The sequence below is a fragment of the Buceros rhinoceros genome, unplaced genomic scaffold, assembly GCF_000710305.1.
Source record: "Buceros rhinoceros silvestris isolate BGI_N320 unplaced genomic scaffold, ASM71030v1 scaffold37527, whole genome shotgun sequence".
Lineage (NCBI taxonomy): Eukaryota > Metazoa > Chordata > Aves > Bucerotiformes > Bucerotidae > Buceros > Buceros rhinoceros.
In genome coordinates, this window is record NW_010424596.1 from 1 (window position 1) to 17,179 (window position 17,179).

General features: G+C 39.9%; 1 protein-coding gene across 1 annotated transcript in view; it reads right to left on the reverse strand.

The window, feature by feature from the left end:
* Positions 1-255: 255 nt before the first annotated feature.
* The window catches only part of LOC104497574 (neurofibromin-like), a gene marked incomplete at both ends in the record, with an annotated part of 37,061 nt that continues 20,137 nt past the window's right edge, over positions 256-17,179 (reverse strand). The window contains 18 exons of the mRNA XM_010140842.1: positions 256-402; positions 544-641; positions 1,461-1,619; positions 3,532-3,594; positions 7,747-7,882; positions 8,767-8,870; positions 9,815-9,976; positions 10,597-10,808; positions 10,914-11,095; positions 11,635-11,751; positions 12,366-12,449; positions 12,827-12,949; positions 13,509-13,648; positions 14,072-14,512; positions 15,130-15,213; positions 15,321-15,394; positions 15,716-15,962; positions 16,669-16,812. Coding sequence (XP_010139144.1) covers positions 256-402; positions 544-641; positions 1,461-1,619; positions 3,532-3,594; positions 7,747-7,882; positions 8,767-8,870; positions 9,815-9,976; positions 10,597-10,808; positions 10,914-11,095; positions 11,635-11,751; positions 12,366-12,449; positions 12,827-12,949; positions 13,509-13,648; positions 14,072-14,512; positions 15,130-15,213; positions 15,321-15,394; positions 15,716-15,962; positions 16,669-16,812 — 2,717 coding nt within the window. The remainder of the gene's footprint in view (positions 403-543; positions 642-1,460; positions 1,620-3,531; positions 3,595-7,746; positions 7,883-8,766; positions 8,871-9,814; positions 9,977-10,596; positions 10,809-10,913; positions 11,096-11,634; positions 11,752-12,365; positions 12,450-12,826; positions 12,950-13,508; positions 13,649-14,071; positions 14,513-15,129; positions 15,214-15,320; positions 15,395-15,715; positions 15,963-16,668; positions 16,813-17,179) is intronic.

The following is a 17,179-nucleotide window of genomic DNA, read 5'->3' on the forward strand; positions in this document are numbered from 1 at the left end:
CCCTTAACACACATAGAACAGTTTTTACAAAAGACAAGACAACTAAACGCTTGCAGAAAAGGTTGGCAGTGAAGTGGGCAGCAAAGACACTAGGCGTGTTCCCAACAGCAGCTTGTCAGTAAGACAAAAGTTTTCAAATCCGACTTCCCAGCCATGATATTCCTCTCAGTAATAACAACAAAGCATCTGAAAGTATTTCCAGATATTCATCTCCCATCAGCAACCCCGCTCTTCATGACGTTTTGGAAGTCTTACCTGTTGCTGGAAAGGTACTGGCCAATCTTCTCCTGATTGTTCCACAGCAGCCGGTGCAAAGCAAGCACGTTGCCGTCACTGATGAAGGACAGGCTGTGGTTGACAGTGTCACTAGCAGGACAATCGGATGCAATATCAAGGAAAAACCTAGAGTTCAAAACCAGCAATAACCATGTGCATCAGGGAGATTGGCCAAGCAGACAGCATGTCAATTAAAGGCTGCAAGAACGTTCTCCGCTTACTTGTTCCCCAGGACACAGAGTCTGTGCCAGTTCCCCAAGGACCTACCTTCGTGCTGCCTCAAAATTGCTTTTTACAAAATCGTTAAAAGGCCGCATATGTTCTTCCTTGGTAAACAGCACATGGTTGGCAATACTCTGAAGTATCTAAATGACAAAAAGATGGCAAAGACACAGGAAGGATGAATGTACTGACTGGTATGGCAGTCAGCGTAACTTCACTGTCAGAAACACTCGTTTCAACTTGTGAAACCTCAAGACAAAGAAAGGGCAATAAACCAACTCACGCAAAATCTGCTCACTCTCAAAATATTTTTCTTTCACATACTTCTAAATACTAGAAAACAACTTCCCTTATTTATGAACTTTAGTCAGGTTTAGATCAGAAAAACAAATTGTCTTTCAAAAGCACCGTTTATGAAGTGTCAACTATTTCTCCAGGAAATCAGACAGGTAAAAACAGTGGCATATGCCATGTTTAACGAAAGCTCTAATTTCTCAACATTTAAATCTGATAACATGCACGGGCCACAGAAATTTTACAGCATCATTAAAACTTTAATTTTTACAGGAAATAATACCAAGTGAGATTAAAGATAGAAAAACAGGAAAAAAATCACTTTTTTAGCGCTAGTATGAGCTTAATATCTGGCTGCTCAAAGTCACACTGGTTTGTTTGGTTTTGAATAAGGTTAGAAGTTCAAGTGCAGAGCCAGAGGCGGTCTGTTAAGTTATACAGCATTTTGGCAAAGCGTTCTCCTCCTGCACAGGCTGTTCCTCGTACTTACCCTGCTGTGAGCTAAAACATTAATGTCATGATGTAGAAATACAGTATGGAAACTGCACGTTAAAAAAACATGACAAAAAACCTACAAGTTTCTCTGAATTTTCTCGTACTAGTCAAAGACCGGAACCAAATCAGGTAGAACATACAATACGCCCAAATAACAGTAGTTCTTGATTCACCTTTGACATCAGTTTCAATCCCCTTTCAATTCTTGGTGGAGGCTTTTTATCTAAGATCCCTGCCTCGTATGGAGAGACAATCGCGGGGTTGATGAACCGAAGGAACATCGCGCTTCCAACCGCTCCAATGCTGTTCTGAGGAAATCGCTGACTAACAACCTATGAAGTTGAGAATTATAAAGAACATTTTTGCACTGAAGAAAAGGGAAAGCAAGCTGAGAAAAGCCCTGCACGGTAATCCACTTTAAGCATTCCTTCCATACCAATCAAGCTCAACGCTTCTGAGGAGGACTTGCTTGCCCTGGCAGGTCTGGCATCACAGGACAGTGGGGAGGGCGAGGGGGCTCCCAGGCCCTAGCTAGCTGCACTTCGGCTGTCGTGCCAACCTGCTGGCTAGCGTGGCACTGCCATGACAGCTACTGGACAAGGATAAGGAGGTGTCTTTCAGAGTTACTGACCACTTAATTCCAGGGCCCTGCCACTGACAGTAAAGCAGACAAACGCCGTGTTTGTACTCAGGTGAGCAGAGTCTTCCCATCAAATACGGGTAATTTTTTTTAAATTAGCGGGTCTTTTATTTGTGCATTTCTAATTTCACTACTGATCACAAGATCCTCTCCAGCAGTACGACTTGTGCTATGAAGTTTCAGGAGTGATCTGAAATTTGTGGGAAGGAGATATTTGTAGAAATACTCTTCAGAACCATCGCATCTGAAGAGGTTTGACAAGGGAGGAAAGACAAAACAAGCCAGAGCTGAGTGGCCAGCGTACTGCTGTGCCTACACGTACACTGCCTCAAATCATTTAGCAGGAATTTGCCAGAAGAACTAAAGATTTAAAATATTGTCCCTTGCTATCTAGAATTTTTTTCTGAAAATACTGTAAAAAAGTATTTCTCTTTTCTTTTTAGCAAATCACCTGTGTATTCCTAAGAAGATAATCTTATTCTCTAGATAACTTTCATTTGACTTGGAAAAGTTAGTTAAAGCTCTCTGACAAAAATAAAGCTCTTAAATATGCTGCATGTGGTTCTCAAAGATTCAACTTCTATATGCATGTTTTCTTCAGTAACAACAGTTAATGAAAACAACCTTGTCACAGAATATAATTATCAAGCTTCGTATTTTAAGTTATATCATTTAAAATAAATAAAAACTAAACAAACCCCATTTTACTGAAATACTTCAAAACGTAACTGGAGCAATCTCAACTCGTGCTTCTTAAAACAGATAAAGCCATCAGTACGTCCATAACATACCAAGAATCACTTTGGCTCAGCAGCCGTTTCATTCAGTTACCTGGCGATGCAATTCCTGGTATTTTCTGCTAAGACACTAGTCTGCAGACAGATTTTACATGACTACTATTCTGCTCAGTTACAGGAAAAAATAAGGGAGTATTTAATTAGAGCCTATTTCCATTCAGCCTCTATTTTATTCATACTTTATATTTTGAGGTCACATCACAGAAAATGATCTTTACTTTTAATGCCCCCACTCTACCACATATCTCAACTCTTTAACGCAGCAAGTTACTTAACAGGGGAGATCCGCTTTTCGCAGGAAATAAATACGAGTGCTAAATATTTACACTTAGTCACAGGGCAAACAAAAGAAAACATATCAGAGACAAGTCATAGAAGCTCTTTTCTTTCCAGAAAGGCCTGTATGTTAGCTGTTCTCTCAGGATGCAAGCTGAAGTCAAGGTATCCGCCAGTGTTAAAACAGCTAAACAGACTCCGATTTTCCCCCAAACCAAAGAAAACGTTTTTCTTGCCCATTTTTTTTTTTTTTAATTTTAAGACGGAGGCAAGGGTAGAAGAATCAGAGTATTAAATACTAAGCAGTAATGTTTCAAATGTCTTTCATTTACTCAAATAGGCACACAGAGAATATTTTAAATATAACTTAATTCCAGTGTTAATCGAAATGAAAGCAATTTTGTGCCAGAATTAGTAGAATGATTTTACAGTGAGGTCGAATAGGCTAAGGTGAAGATGTTTTGAACAAACAGCAAAAGATTTCTGTTGTGCTTGGAAAGAAATGGCTAATAAAAAGGTCTCCAAACTTACTGATTTTTTGTTTTCCTTTTTTTCTTTTACGGTAGCTTTATTCAGTAGAGAGTGGCAAGTTGCCTACAGAACAGAGATGAGCACAAACAAGTCACAGCACCAACTACATACAGCAACAAAAAACCAATGTTGACTTGTACATAAATTACACAGTAAAATGTAACAAACATAACCAACAGAAAATGAAATATATAAACTAAAGACTGATGATGGAGTTTTTATTCCACAATTTTATTACAACTTATTTACAAAGCGCTAAATACAAAACAAGCAAATGTTGCGTTTCAATCATTTCTACTATTTCTGGCTAGATTAAAAGTCAAACCGCATTAATGTGCTCATGATACACAATATTGGGCACTAAATGGTATATTCAGCTTTCAAATGTATTTCACAATCCCCAAATAATTTTAATAGTAAAAATAGTAAGTGTTATACCTTTGAAATACATATTACTTTTAAAATAAATTTAGAGTTTTAAATCTTCCCAATGTTTCTCTGTGTGTCCTTCGATTTAGTTAGACCTGTGAATCATCACGTGTATTACCACTTTGATAGCTAAGCACTCCCATAAACACTCTGGAAAAACGAAGAATAAAGCCAGCGGGTCTAATTTCACTCATTATAGATCAATTAACCAAACCGAGATATCTGACTTGACTGTGCTTATTTCTGCATTTTGTTTAAATGCAAAGGGATGCTAGGAAGCATCATCACGTTCTTTCCTATGTCCCATCAGGATTTGAGCAAAGCTCTAGTACATCAGCCTTGTGCACTGCTCCTGTGCAGAGGAACACGGTGTCCTGGGGTTCAGTCCCGCACCCTCCCACCGGCTGCACCAGTGAGTCAGCATCACCGAGGAGCCCTTCAGCCAGCAGCGCCTGGGGCTCGAGCAACAGAACACCCGCAGGATGTAGCGGTTTGAGAGCAAGCGTCTGTCAACAGTTCAAATGATCTTTAGAGGATCAGACAAACTGCAACTGGAAGAGAATTTCTGCAACTTAAGAACGTGACAGAGTAAAAGGCAAAAAAAAAAACCAAACCAAAAACCAAAAAACCACCCAAACAAACAAAAAGCCCAACCCAAAACTACTCTGCTAACCCAGCTAAATTTAAACAGTTTCAATTTGTGCAGGACCTTTAATATTTAACCAGTGATGCCTCTGCCAAATTTCTGACTTTGCTTCAGAAGCTAACTCCCGAAATCACACAATCATTCACACACCCCATTCAGCAGGCTGTTGGGTTTAAAGCCTCTCTTTATCAAGAGAAGTCACATATGTTTGGATGTTTTTAATGGAACAGCCAGCACTAATTCTTTGCACAAATTACTCTGCTCAGGCTCGTCCGTGCCCGCATGTCACTCCTGAAGATACATTACCTGAAAAGGAGCAAGGCGAATCTGCCACGGTACAGGTTACGTGATGTTTCCAGCTGAAAACACTTACTCGGGCTCTGTTCCGGTCACAGAGATGCCAGCCAGCAGAGACCCCAACACCCAACTAAAGAGACCACTTCCATAATGTCGCTACGTAGATTAAAATTAGCTACAAATCACCTACAGAACATACCTGGTGACTGTTTGTTGCACACACATTTCCTTTACAATGCTAAGCATAAAAAGACACCACAAAATTTAGTCTCATTTACTCTTACACTATTGCTTGGGATGGAATACATTCACCTTATAAACAAAGAAGTTACCTTAAAAAAAAATTCACCCCTTTGGTTCTTAAGACAAAAATGTATTAATACCACCAAAAATTCAGATTTTAATGGTACTTTCTTTCAGATAAAGGCCAGACTCTTCAAAACTCTCTGGAATTTGAGAATAAAATATGACACTATTTAGATGAACAAACATTTGTACACAAATACAGGTGTTTCAGTAACACTCCAATATACTCCCAGTCAATGTCCGTGAGACTGTGGCCACTTGAACTCGAAGAAAACCAACCTGCCCCTCTCATTTCCCAGTTAAGAAAACCAAACCCCCAAATCACCCCCTGCCAACCTGAATGCAACCACTGTCAGAAAGGGAAACTGAGGACTTTGGAAGCCATTTGTACAAGCTGCTAGAGCAGAAAAAAGGCACATCATTTACACATGTACCTCATGCCTACAATAACAACCCAAGACCCACAACAACCACAACATACAGTTCACTGTTTCTCACTCCCAAGTTCTGAGAATCACAGCAGTTGCATTTACTAATGCAGCATTCACTGGAAAAACATGACTAGACTATGCTGTGTAGAATTTTTTTATTACTCATAATTAGTTCGCATAGCTCAGAAAACCTATTTTCCTTGCTTTACTTCAGACCTGAGATACAGACTCCACAGCTGAAAGGCCAAAGGAGCTCTTCTGCAGCAGTGCCACAGCACTGGAAATTGTATTTCCTCTGAGGCCTGAGGGCAGCAGGAAGAACCCCCACTGGAACTGTCAGCAGCAGCCAACTCCACCAGAAACACACCAAGTGCAAGAGGGACCTATAAACATGCTGAGCTCAGTGACCTGCTGCTGAGCTGCTACAGGGAGAAGCAGAAGGGGGGCAGAGCAGAGGAGTCAGGGATGGAGGACAGGGAATGCAGGTACGTGAGTGGGAGGTGGCCAGGTGGGTACTGCTATAGCAGAATGTCCTCTACAGAGGACAGTGCACCTCAGGAAAGCTTCTTCTCTTCAAGTATCATTTATAAACGGAACCAGAAACAAGCCAGAAGAGGGTGGTCCCAGCCTGGTAACTTTCTGAGGTTTCTGTGACAGCACTATAGTTCTAAGTCACAAACAGAAGTCAGTCTCTGTAACTTGCCTCGTTACAAGAGCTCCATAAATACCTTTACCTGTCTCTTCCAGATTCTCTTCCTACTATTTACCTGCTGAATTTCTCAATACTCGGTGTTTGCAAAATTTTTGGTCAGCCACTTAATCAAAGTACAGCAGCCCAACTCCAACTGCTGACACACTCCAGGCCTCTGACAGGCAACATCACCTCCATCAGAAGGTGCTGCTCTTAGCAGACAGAAGGTATTGCACTTCGCAGACCAAACTGTATTCCTGTTGCCATTCCACCTCTCAGTACCTATCGTGCTCAGAAGTACAGAGCATCTGCAGCATCCCACTTACAAGGCTGATGTCATTAACCAAATGTCTGCGGATCTCCTTCCCCGTACAAGTTACTGGTGTTCCCTGCTGCGGTCCACAGCAACCCAGAGACTCCTGCGTTCAGAACATGACTACGAGACATGACACTGTGTGTGATCAGGATAAAGCCTGAACGATGCAGAGTCTTGACCTCAGACACAAATGATCTCCTTTAGGGAAGCACATCTAAGCACAAATAATTCTCTACCAAATACAGCCAACGGCATTTTATGCATCTATTTCCTTTCATTATACTCACCTTCAATCCACAGTTTCTAAAATGTAGGACTTGCAGCTGCTGCAGTCCCACTGAATACCACGCAGGTCTTAGGAGCGTCTTACACCCTTTTTAACCTGCTTTTCTATCAAGGCAGAAATTGTAAGATTATGCCCACCTGTAATGGATGGCTAAATAGTATTCCTGGAGCAAGGATCTGGGTAATACATAACATAGACAATTTTTTAAAAATCTTACTTCAGAGAGAAATGTTCTTGGAGAAATTGCCTCTAATTTTATGCCTAGAACAATCATCTAGAGTCAGTAACTGCACAAGCAGCTATTTTATTCACAAAGTCAAGGCTTATCAAAGCCGTGATCCATAAGATTTTTAGGTAATTATCCTTATTTCTGATTTTATTGATCACCTATATAAAGCAAATGAGTACACTATTTCTGTATTCAAAACACAGTTTTGCATTCTCTCAACCCAGCAGTGCCTTCCCTATAGATGGCCCAGTGATAAAAACAAATAGAACCATGACCTCCTGAGTTAGTCTTTAGTCTCCCGTAGAGATGCTAAAGCAGAGAATACTGCTGCCTTTTTAGGTCTGAGTTCTTAGCTGTGATTCAACTCCTTCAAAAAATAATGTTTCGTCACCTCCTGATTGCCAAGCCAAGTCTCAAAACACCATTTGGTCCCTTCGTTTAGATTCCTGTTATTTAAACACACGTCTGAAAACAAGCATACGTCTTCAAGCAAAGCCCACTAAGCACCCACTACCGGAGCAAGCTGCTGGAATTACAGAAACTAACCCCAAAGCCTTAGGCGCAGGCAACCACTGCAGGCATACCTGGTATAAACAATGGCACACACTGCGAAGCTGTGGTGGGAACTCCGAAGAAGAATTAATGATTGCATGAAAAAATTTCTCTGTCATTTGCAAGAGACTCCGCTGGTTCTCTTCAAGGCTTTCCGTAGGCTCCAGCCTGAAACAGACCCATACACGTATGACCAGCAATCAGATGAATGATACTAGCTGTACTGCAATGTCTGGCAGGAACCTTATCTCCCACGATCAATAGAAATCTTACAGAAATATTTATGATCTTTAATGCAAAAGTTTCCATCAATATTTTAAACCACCGAAGTTACAAATACAAGGTCATTTTAAACTCAGTAATAAACAGAGAGCTGCAATTCTCACACCATTCCACACCAAGACATGCATACATAATTCCAACTGATACGGGCATTACTAGTTTGATGACGGTTTCTCTGAAAGGAATTTGAGGCAAACACAGATATTTGGGAGTTAAAACTAGTAATAAAAAGGCCTGTCTTTTAGTAAGCTATTTAAAAGACAAGTACTTGAAGTTTTTCTAAGAGTTAGAGATAATTCAAAGCCTTAGAGCAACAGCTACTAAATGCAAGTCTTGAAGTGATATAAGAGAATTAAAGCAAATTCAGGCACACCGTGCACACATTCCATCTTGCTTCTGTAACTGATTTAATGACCTAAAGCGGATGCTTTCTGGTACTACTGGAAATCCCCACATTAGTGGCCTACATAAAAGTGTGAAGTAGCAAGTAGAAGCAGAGGTCCTGCAAGAACCCTCCATCTTCCTTACTCTCTCAGGGCTTAGACGACATGCAGCAAAACTCATCTTGCTGTTGGGCAGCTCTGTACAATTCTCCCTGGGTATAAGGACTGCAGATACACTTACTGTGTCAGGTAAAGCGAGGACTGGAAGAGTATCAAAGTACGAGAAAAGTATTTGCAACAAGGAAAAATGAATCCTGTTATATTTACAGTGACTGGGAATCATGTTTACAAATAAATACATTTGCCCCCCCGCCTTGAATCTCAAACCTTGTTGGATCCACCTCAAAGCTAACATGCTGCCATTCGGAGGATGTGATCACAGTCCTCAGTAAAGGCTCCAAAAGCTTCTGCAAATACGTAGCACCATATACCTGTGAGGAAGGAAAATCAGAATAGGTGGCCAGAATAACAGCAATTCACAGGAGCACTCTGAAATTCTGTAAGTGTTGAAAGAGCCTGAAAACACTTGATTTGTTTTGGCATAGGATGTTCCTACTGTTATAGTCTCACTTCTGAAACATAACTGTGATCAATTTCTATAAATATTTTCACTCATCTCCAATTTAGAGAAAACTAGAGGTCACTTCAATAACCAGATGGGATTCTTAGAGCACGCTGACTCAACAAGTCATCTCTGTTTGTAAACAGCTTTTTAAACTGAAATGGAAGCAGAAACAAGACCTCAGACTTTGTCTCCCACCTTTAAATTGCCCCTTATGGAAAGGCCATCAGGAACAGTCTTCAAGTGCTGATACTGGCCCCAGAACTACTCTAAACTAATCAGATTACTTTAAGATAACTAAAACTTGTACAAATGTTTAGCTGATTGTATCAAGTAAGTTATGTTTTCTAAGTAACTAGGCATCTTGGATGAAGTCTACAAATCTTGCAGATGTTTTTGTTCCTGCAACCAGTTTTCTTCTTCATGATGCAGAGTATACAGACTAAGCAAGATGAAACATTTACTGCCCCGGAAACTTTCAAGAGGACTAACCACCAGCTTAAGCCTCAAGTCATGAAGTCTTGGCAAAAGGTTTAAGTTCCAGGAAGATCTGTATTTTCTAGTTGGTCCTGAGCATAAGAGATCTACAAGAATTAGTTCATCAAACGTTGAAACATTAAAAGCAAAACTCCCTGAACTTAACAGATGTGAAAGCTGAAACTAACTTAAACCAAGACCCAAAGGCGACTCTGTACTATTTTCATCTAATCCAGTTGCTCAAGCACTTAACGCCACAGATTGGTAGGTTTGTATTACTAAACTTCTGCGGTTATGGAAGTGATTGGTAGCAGAGAGGAAGACTACATAACATACCTTAAAACAGAAAGTCATTATTTTACTGGCTAAGCTGTTTCCTCGGAAGAGTGTCTGCATGGAATCTGCTAGTTCAACCTCCTTCGAAAACATATTCCAGAGTAGCTGGTAGAGCAAGTGCCGGGAATCAAAGAGTGTGACCAGGACACGTGCTAGCTCATCCTTCAAAGAAGCAACGAAATGTTAGTCTGACTAGCAGTGAGCCAAAGCAAGCATGAAAAAAAAATTATCAAAACCACACCGAGCACTTTGTACAAGTGCTTTAGATTTGCCACGAGTTTGCACATAAACATCCCATTAAGCATACTCGATCTCTCCTTGAATCTTTCCTAAGCTATTACTAGTCTAAAAATCTGCCCCATGATACCCAGTTAAATTCAGAATGGTTAGTCCAGATAGATAAGCAGTTATTCTGCAGTATAACAAAGCCCAATTCATCTAGCTAGAAATCTAGAGGAGCAAATACTGTTGTGTTTGTCTGCATTACAGCACACACAATCCGTAATGAATAACCAACCCAAACGCATGCAGTTATTACAATAGTTCTATCTAAAATTATCCCTAGACATTAACTAAAATTTACTATACAAATGCAATTTCTAATCAAGCTCTCTGACAAGTAGATTCAGTTCACTTTTCAAAAATAAGAGAGGCTACCACGAATGGCAGCTCCAATCTCTCTTTAGCAGACTACTGTCACACCCTTAATGTTTGCTCCAGTGTTCATTTCAAGCCTTAATATTCTCAAGAATGTAGGAAATAAAATGCATGAATCAACTTACCCACTGAGAACAAGGCACCACATTGGCTAAAGCCATAGCAATAGGAAGCTCCCCCTGATCACCCATCATTGTAACCAACTCCACCAATCTCTCAAACCGATCTGCTAGCACTGTTTCTGCTAACGTATCAAATTCTGTTCCCTGCTGCAGAATTTTGGTCAGGACTTCCATAAACGTAGCTCTTGTTTGGAGGTCTTTATGATAGCCCAAGCCTGATTAAAAAAACCCAGAACTACTAAGGAAGATGTAAAAATAAATTAAACACCAATGTCTTCATTATGTATTCATTTATGCACAGTTATCTCTAGCTACTTTACCTATTGAGTGCATAAGACCACTGTCCACGTTTGCATTGAGTAAGTTTGACATGGCAAGAACGGTGCAGTGCCGTAGTGAAGCGAGTCTTCGAGACATCCCACGTTTCCTGCCACCCGTTTGCGCACTTTCATCTTCAACTTCACTACAGTCATTTAGGAGGTTCATAAACAGTGTGAAATACCTAAAGAAAAAACGTGGATAAGTAACACAGGTTCTGCAAAGGCAAGCGTCTGAAAAGTTTTGCATACAGTAGCAAACAGACATTAGTCTCCCCCAAAATATCTCATAACTGCCCCAAGTCAGCCTTCTTGTGACACGATCCAAACGTTCAAATGCAGCAGTATAATGACCAGAAGGCACCATCCCAAAATTTCTGTGCAAGTGTTCTCAAACTGACCAAGTGAGTTTCACAGGTGTGCCTTTTCAAACAGACATCATGAAAGAGATTTTAAGTTTCATGGATAAGAAGACAATTATCAAAGCAGGCTAATCCCTCCCATGAGTTAATTGTACAGCTGTATTAAGCAGAAACAAAGCTGAATTCTGTAACCATTTTCTAAATGAAAATGCTTCCATAAACCTAGGAGGAAGAGATCTGTGAAATGGGATATGTAAGAGGTAATTCCCCTTTGGATAATAAACATAGTTTGTAATACAAGTCATATAGTACATCTACTTGTTGTCACTGTAGAGAAGAACAGGTAAAAAGTCACTATTTACTTAAGAAATAGCTGAGATTTCGCTTCCATCAACTCAACACCATCTCCTTCTTCAGGCTGTAGTGGAAGCCCAGCAAGAAGTGAGACCACTGCTTCCATACTCGCTTGGTCCAAATCTCTGAAAAATAAGATTTCGAGCTGTGAATCACTTCAGCAGAATTAGTCTCTCATTCCTCTTGATAATTTTCCCATCCAGTACCAAGTCCCTTTTCCTAGATATCTGACGCAGGTGAAAGGAATGTTTTTTTTTTTTTTTTAAAGTTATTCTAGTAAAGTTCTGACCACCAGGAAATAGCTATTACATTTTGTAGTACAGATTCAAGCAACGTATCTCCTAAGGACAACTACTGCAAACCACATTTGTCACTAAAATGTCACCCTAAAATGACACTTAGTCACACTCACACACTAAGTATAAATTCAACACTACAATGTTTGATGACTTTATCCCTCAGAATGCATCATATGAAGATACAGCAAAAACATTCACTCCTAATCCTAAATCAGAAAAGCTATTAAAAGGAATTAAGTAAACTCAATATAAACACCTCAAGAGCCACATTAGGTAAGACTCTGCATTAAATACAGCTCTGTTGCTGCTCACAAAACTTAAATTTCAATTTTTGCCTTTTCCTTAAAATTACAAGCGCTAAAGGAAGCCCATGAGCCAGCTCATCTGTGGGTATCAAATGGCAGCAACTTTAAGCACAGTTTGAGAGTATTCTTTCTTACCTTGTCAAGCATTTCACATCCTCATCTGTGGCTTGATTCGATGTTCCCATAACCCAGTCTGTCAAATATTCCACCATTTTGTTCCTGTTACATACAGATGTACTGCGTCAGCTTCCCTCAAACACACTCACTACTGTGGGAATCGTTCTGAATTATTACAAATCCAGTGTAACAACTGTTTGAACCACCACGCTGAAGGTGAACTGAACTAATTTTATTATGCCAAGTAACACACCAGTCTGTATCACACAAAAAACTCTCTACATTTGTTGGGGCATCCCCACAATCAAATTAAAATGTTAATGCAGCCCCAGGCTCTACATTATTCTGACACAAAGACAGGGGTACTATCCCTCTACCAGGAACACTGGTATAAGACAGGTTGTGGCTTATGTTTTTTCAAACAAAATGACGCTTGCCCACAGTACCCTATCCTAGAAGTTTTGTAACGCAATACTTACCTAAATTTCATTTCTTGGCAAAATGAAAGGTCATCTCTCCTTTCCATCATTACTTCTACTAACTGACAGAGCTTAGTTTTTATCTGAATTGCATGTACCAGATTTCCAAGCACACGAACATACCTGAAAAAAAAAAAGCCAAACATTTAAATACTTCATGGTACTTCGTACAACAGGGCCCACACACCCCACAGAACTTTTCAGCTCCTTGCTGGATCCTACACACTGGCTGACCCAGCAGTGTGGCGTAATGACTTGCCAAAGAGTTTGGGCTACCTTTCTCTTTTCTTTCCCAAGTAAGTCAGCCCTCTATCAGCTGAAAACCAGTACCAAATCTGTTCTGGCCAAAGAATTTTTCTGATAGTACAAAACTGAACCGAAATCTGCCCTTCAGCTGATTGTTAACCACTAACACCATTGTCTAGAAAAGAAACCAAGAATGTGCTCAAGAACAAGGCCAAGCTATGGAACAGTTAGTTCTTTAAAAAATAAAGTCACTCTCTGTCAGCCTACTTTACGCTACGGTATAAATGATCTCCATGATTACCGAAGTTGTCAGAAGCATAAAGGAGGAGGATCAGGGAATCAGCTGCTTTTCCATGGATGCAAGCAGAAACTAGAAGGCTCTACCTCACCTCTTAAACGTATTACTTTGTATAGGAAGACCAGCAGGATTTCTTACCTGACCAGATTTAGCATCATTGTCTCAATACTGGCTTGTCCAAGATGTTCTGAGCTCCCTTCTGTATGATTGTCAAGTAAATTCTTCATTATAGCAATGGTTTGCTCCACAAATTGTGTGTTGGTCTCAGTTAACAAAACCTATAGGAAGAAAATTGCTGGTCTTCATTCTTTACACACAAAACCAAAAAAAGGGTATTTATCAAATACACTGCATTACTTCAAAAATTTAATGGACAAACCTAGTTATCACCTAGGCAAAAGCATTCCAGCATAAGATTAAATATGTCAATAATACCAGCCATAATGATTCTGAGAACAGCCTCACAGATTGTGCACTCAGAGTGCACTAAGAATTCAAGAACGTTTTCCATTACTTGATGTTAAATATAGCCTGGAATCACAAATACAGTCATTATTAATGCATGCTGTAAACACAACCGCAAGGCTTGCAGGTTTTTTGTATGAAGCACAAGCCGGTATCAATTTCAATCACCTATGTGAAAGACAAGACTGACGCTTTTTATTAAGGCACAAGTCTGAAGGAAGACATCAACACTTTACCTGTCCTTGAGAGTCAAAAAACTTGCTGATGGTATTCTTCAGTTTGTTAAACAGCATTGGATAAAGTGCTGGACTCAACTCCAAACCCACCAGATCTTTGATATTAGTCCGTATCTGAAGTCCCACTTTCTCATGGTTACAGACCATCAGAGTCAATAATCGATCAATAAATTTGCTAACAGGAGTCTCCGCATTTCCCTCGGTGGACACCATAGATATCATGGAGCCCTTACGCTCGTTGACAGGGCCCATAGGTGGGCTGTAGGTTGCCAGTCCCGCATTGCTCCGATGCTGGAGGCACACTCCTCCAAGCGCACACAAGAATCCCGTCATGTTGATCCACTCCTGAAGAGAATCCGTGTCAGACAAGTCTATGGAGCCTCCCCCACTAACATGGGACATGCGTCTCTTGACAATCGTCTTATGAAGACTTTCAGTCACCTGAAAAGGAAGTGCTGAAGATGAAATCTCTTCAATTGAACAGAGCTAATGGAGAGAGATCAGAATTTTCAACTATTCCATAACACATCCTGCCATTTACAACTCCTGACTCAAGAAATTTCTGAGACTCATCTTTTACAGTTCATTGTGATAGTATGAACAGGAATCTGTAGAGACACTGTTTGCAGAGAAGTTAAAAAGCAAGACTAAGAAGGACCAAAGGGGGTTGTCTAGTCAAGTCCCGGCTCTGCACCAGGATAAAGCGTATTTAAATCATGACAGCCAGCAGCTTGTTTAAAAAATTTCAGTGGAAGGGATTTCACAGTTTCTCTAGTAATATTCTAGAGTTTTCACTATTTTTTTTTTTTACAATTTCGTTTTAATTTTTAAGCTCAGCCTCCATCTCCCTTACAGCATTTTAAATCAAATTACTTCTCGGTCTCATAGTAAACAGAGCAGACAACTGATTACCATTATTTTTCTGGAATACTTTCATGGAGCTTAAGTCTGCCTCCAAAACTCATTTCCTAGATTAAAATTCAATTCCTCAAAATAAATAAGCTTAAACAGTTATATTCATCTCTAAGGCTTGAACCTACGGAAAAATTCATAGTCACCTGCCCATCTTCCATTTTGGTCTTTGGATAGTTAAGGATTAGTTTTGTAGCTTGTTCCCATTTTGCATGCGTATCCTCCCAGGCCTAAAAAAGATGCAAGATTTATCTTCAAAACTACTTGTAGCAACAGCATTTTCTGTTTTCAAAAACATACGCGCGCAAAGAGTATATACATTCAGACGAAAGTTTACCTCTGTGTTGCCTGCAGTGGGATGTTCAATGCGTCTCAGTAACGCCATCACTCTCTTCTGCAGAGCTGCTCTCCCTACAGAGGAGCATGGAACATTTAACCAAGTTTTCTGAACCCAGCTACATCAAATAAGAGATCTTTGAAAGTAACTATTAGAGGAACAGAGGACCATATCCCCTTAAAGCGTTTAGAAAAGGATTCTTGTTACTCTTTAAAATCCTCATGAACTCCAAATTCCCTACTCTTTCTTTCCAGCAGTTCCAATGATTAAGGTATTTCACAGTGAAAGCGGCAGTAGTGATCACATCAAAACCCTCAGCCTGCTGAAAGAGCTCGAACACAAATAACAGCCTTATCATGCAGGTAGAAAGTATTTTACAGCTTCACGACTCTTACCTGTTGACATCATATTGCTTACAGATGCAAACTCCATGAAAGTATTGTAGTTTGGCAAAAAATTATGCACTGAGACTTCATCTACTCCACATCTGATATCTGCTTCCTCACAGAGGTGACGGAAACAGGACATGGCAACGAGGACTGCCTCAATATCCGGGCTCCACAAAAACATGTATAAGGCAACTTCCAATTTTGTTTGGGCTTGGCGACAAATCGGTGTTCCGCTGCATCCTGCTGTACTTTCCTTGGGAAACAGAGAATTCCAAATTTGGTAATATTGCTTAGGAATACGGCAATGTTATTAATCCAGCTTTATGCAAAGGGTTCTTAACACTGCTTTTGTTCTAGTGGGAATAAAGCAAGATCCTAAACAAGTTGAGAGCTCTTGCATGCTGTTGCAAGTACAGTGGCAAAGAACCTGCTCCTTTCATAAGGATTACCATGTACTTGGGGAAAATCTTCTTGACACTGGAAAACCGTACAAGAAAAACAAAATGAAAGTTTTGGCTCATAAAACATGTCCTCTTCATTTATTCCTGCAGCTAGAACTAGTAGTAAAACTAGTCTTGAGACGCAGATCATCAGAGGGTATACCTTACCAAAATGCTTGTTTTTATGATCCTCCACAGTGCATTCAAGCTGCATGCAATACTTTAAAAAGAAGAATTCAGACTTATTACAGACTAATGTGTAGGGATGCTATGTACGATCCTAAGAAAAAAAAATATCCGCCAACACTTTAACTTGAAAAAGTTGTGACTTCTGAAAGCCTGAAACATCATGATTAACCGGCATATCAGATACACGCTTTATGTAGGATACAGATGTCTTTTCCTGCTCAGAAATAAATAATTTGTTTTTAAAAATTACTCTTAAAGTAATTTAATTTCTACTTGTACACAGGTTTACTTCCCGAGTGATAAAAAGAATAATTATCTTATATTACTTACCATGGAAGAATTCCCTTTCCCTTTCCTGAGGGTAGCTCCAGGAGCGCAGCGTATCATCTCCTCATGGTCAAGAGAAATTTGACTAGTTCCACCCCCGGAGACATCATACAGGAAGAGAAAGTTACAGGAGCTCCTATCTGATTGCTGTAAGGAGAGGGAAGAAAAATAATAAATCAGCCTTTTTTTTAAAAAGGATAGATTTCAGGAAGGAAAGAGCTCTTGAATCTCCTGACACTACTTTTCACACTGGTGCTCCCAGGGCGTTATGAAGTTACCCATATTACAGGCATCTTGGAATGGTGTTAACCCTTAAGAAATTATCTGCAGAGTCATTTTCAAAAAACATCACCTTAAAGTAAGCACAAAATGATGCCTTTTCCTTCCTTCCTTGGAGCCTCCTGAAAGCCCTTTAGGCTTCTTGCAGGATACATACTATCAGAAATGCAATTATAATTTAGATGTAATTAAATTTAAAGAAGCCAACCTCCAAAGTACTGTACATGTTATTTTA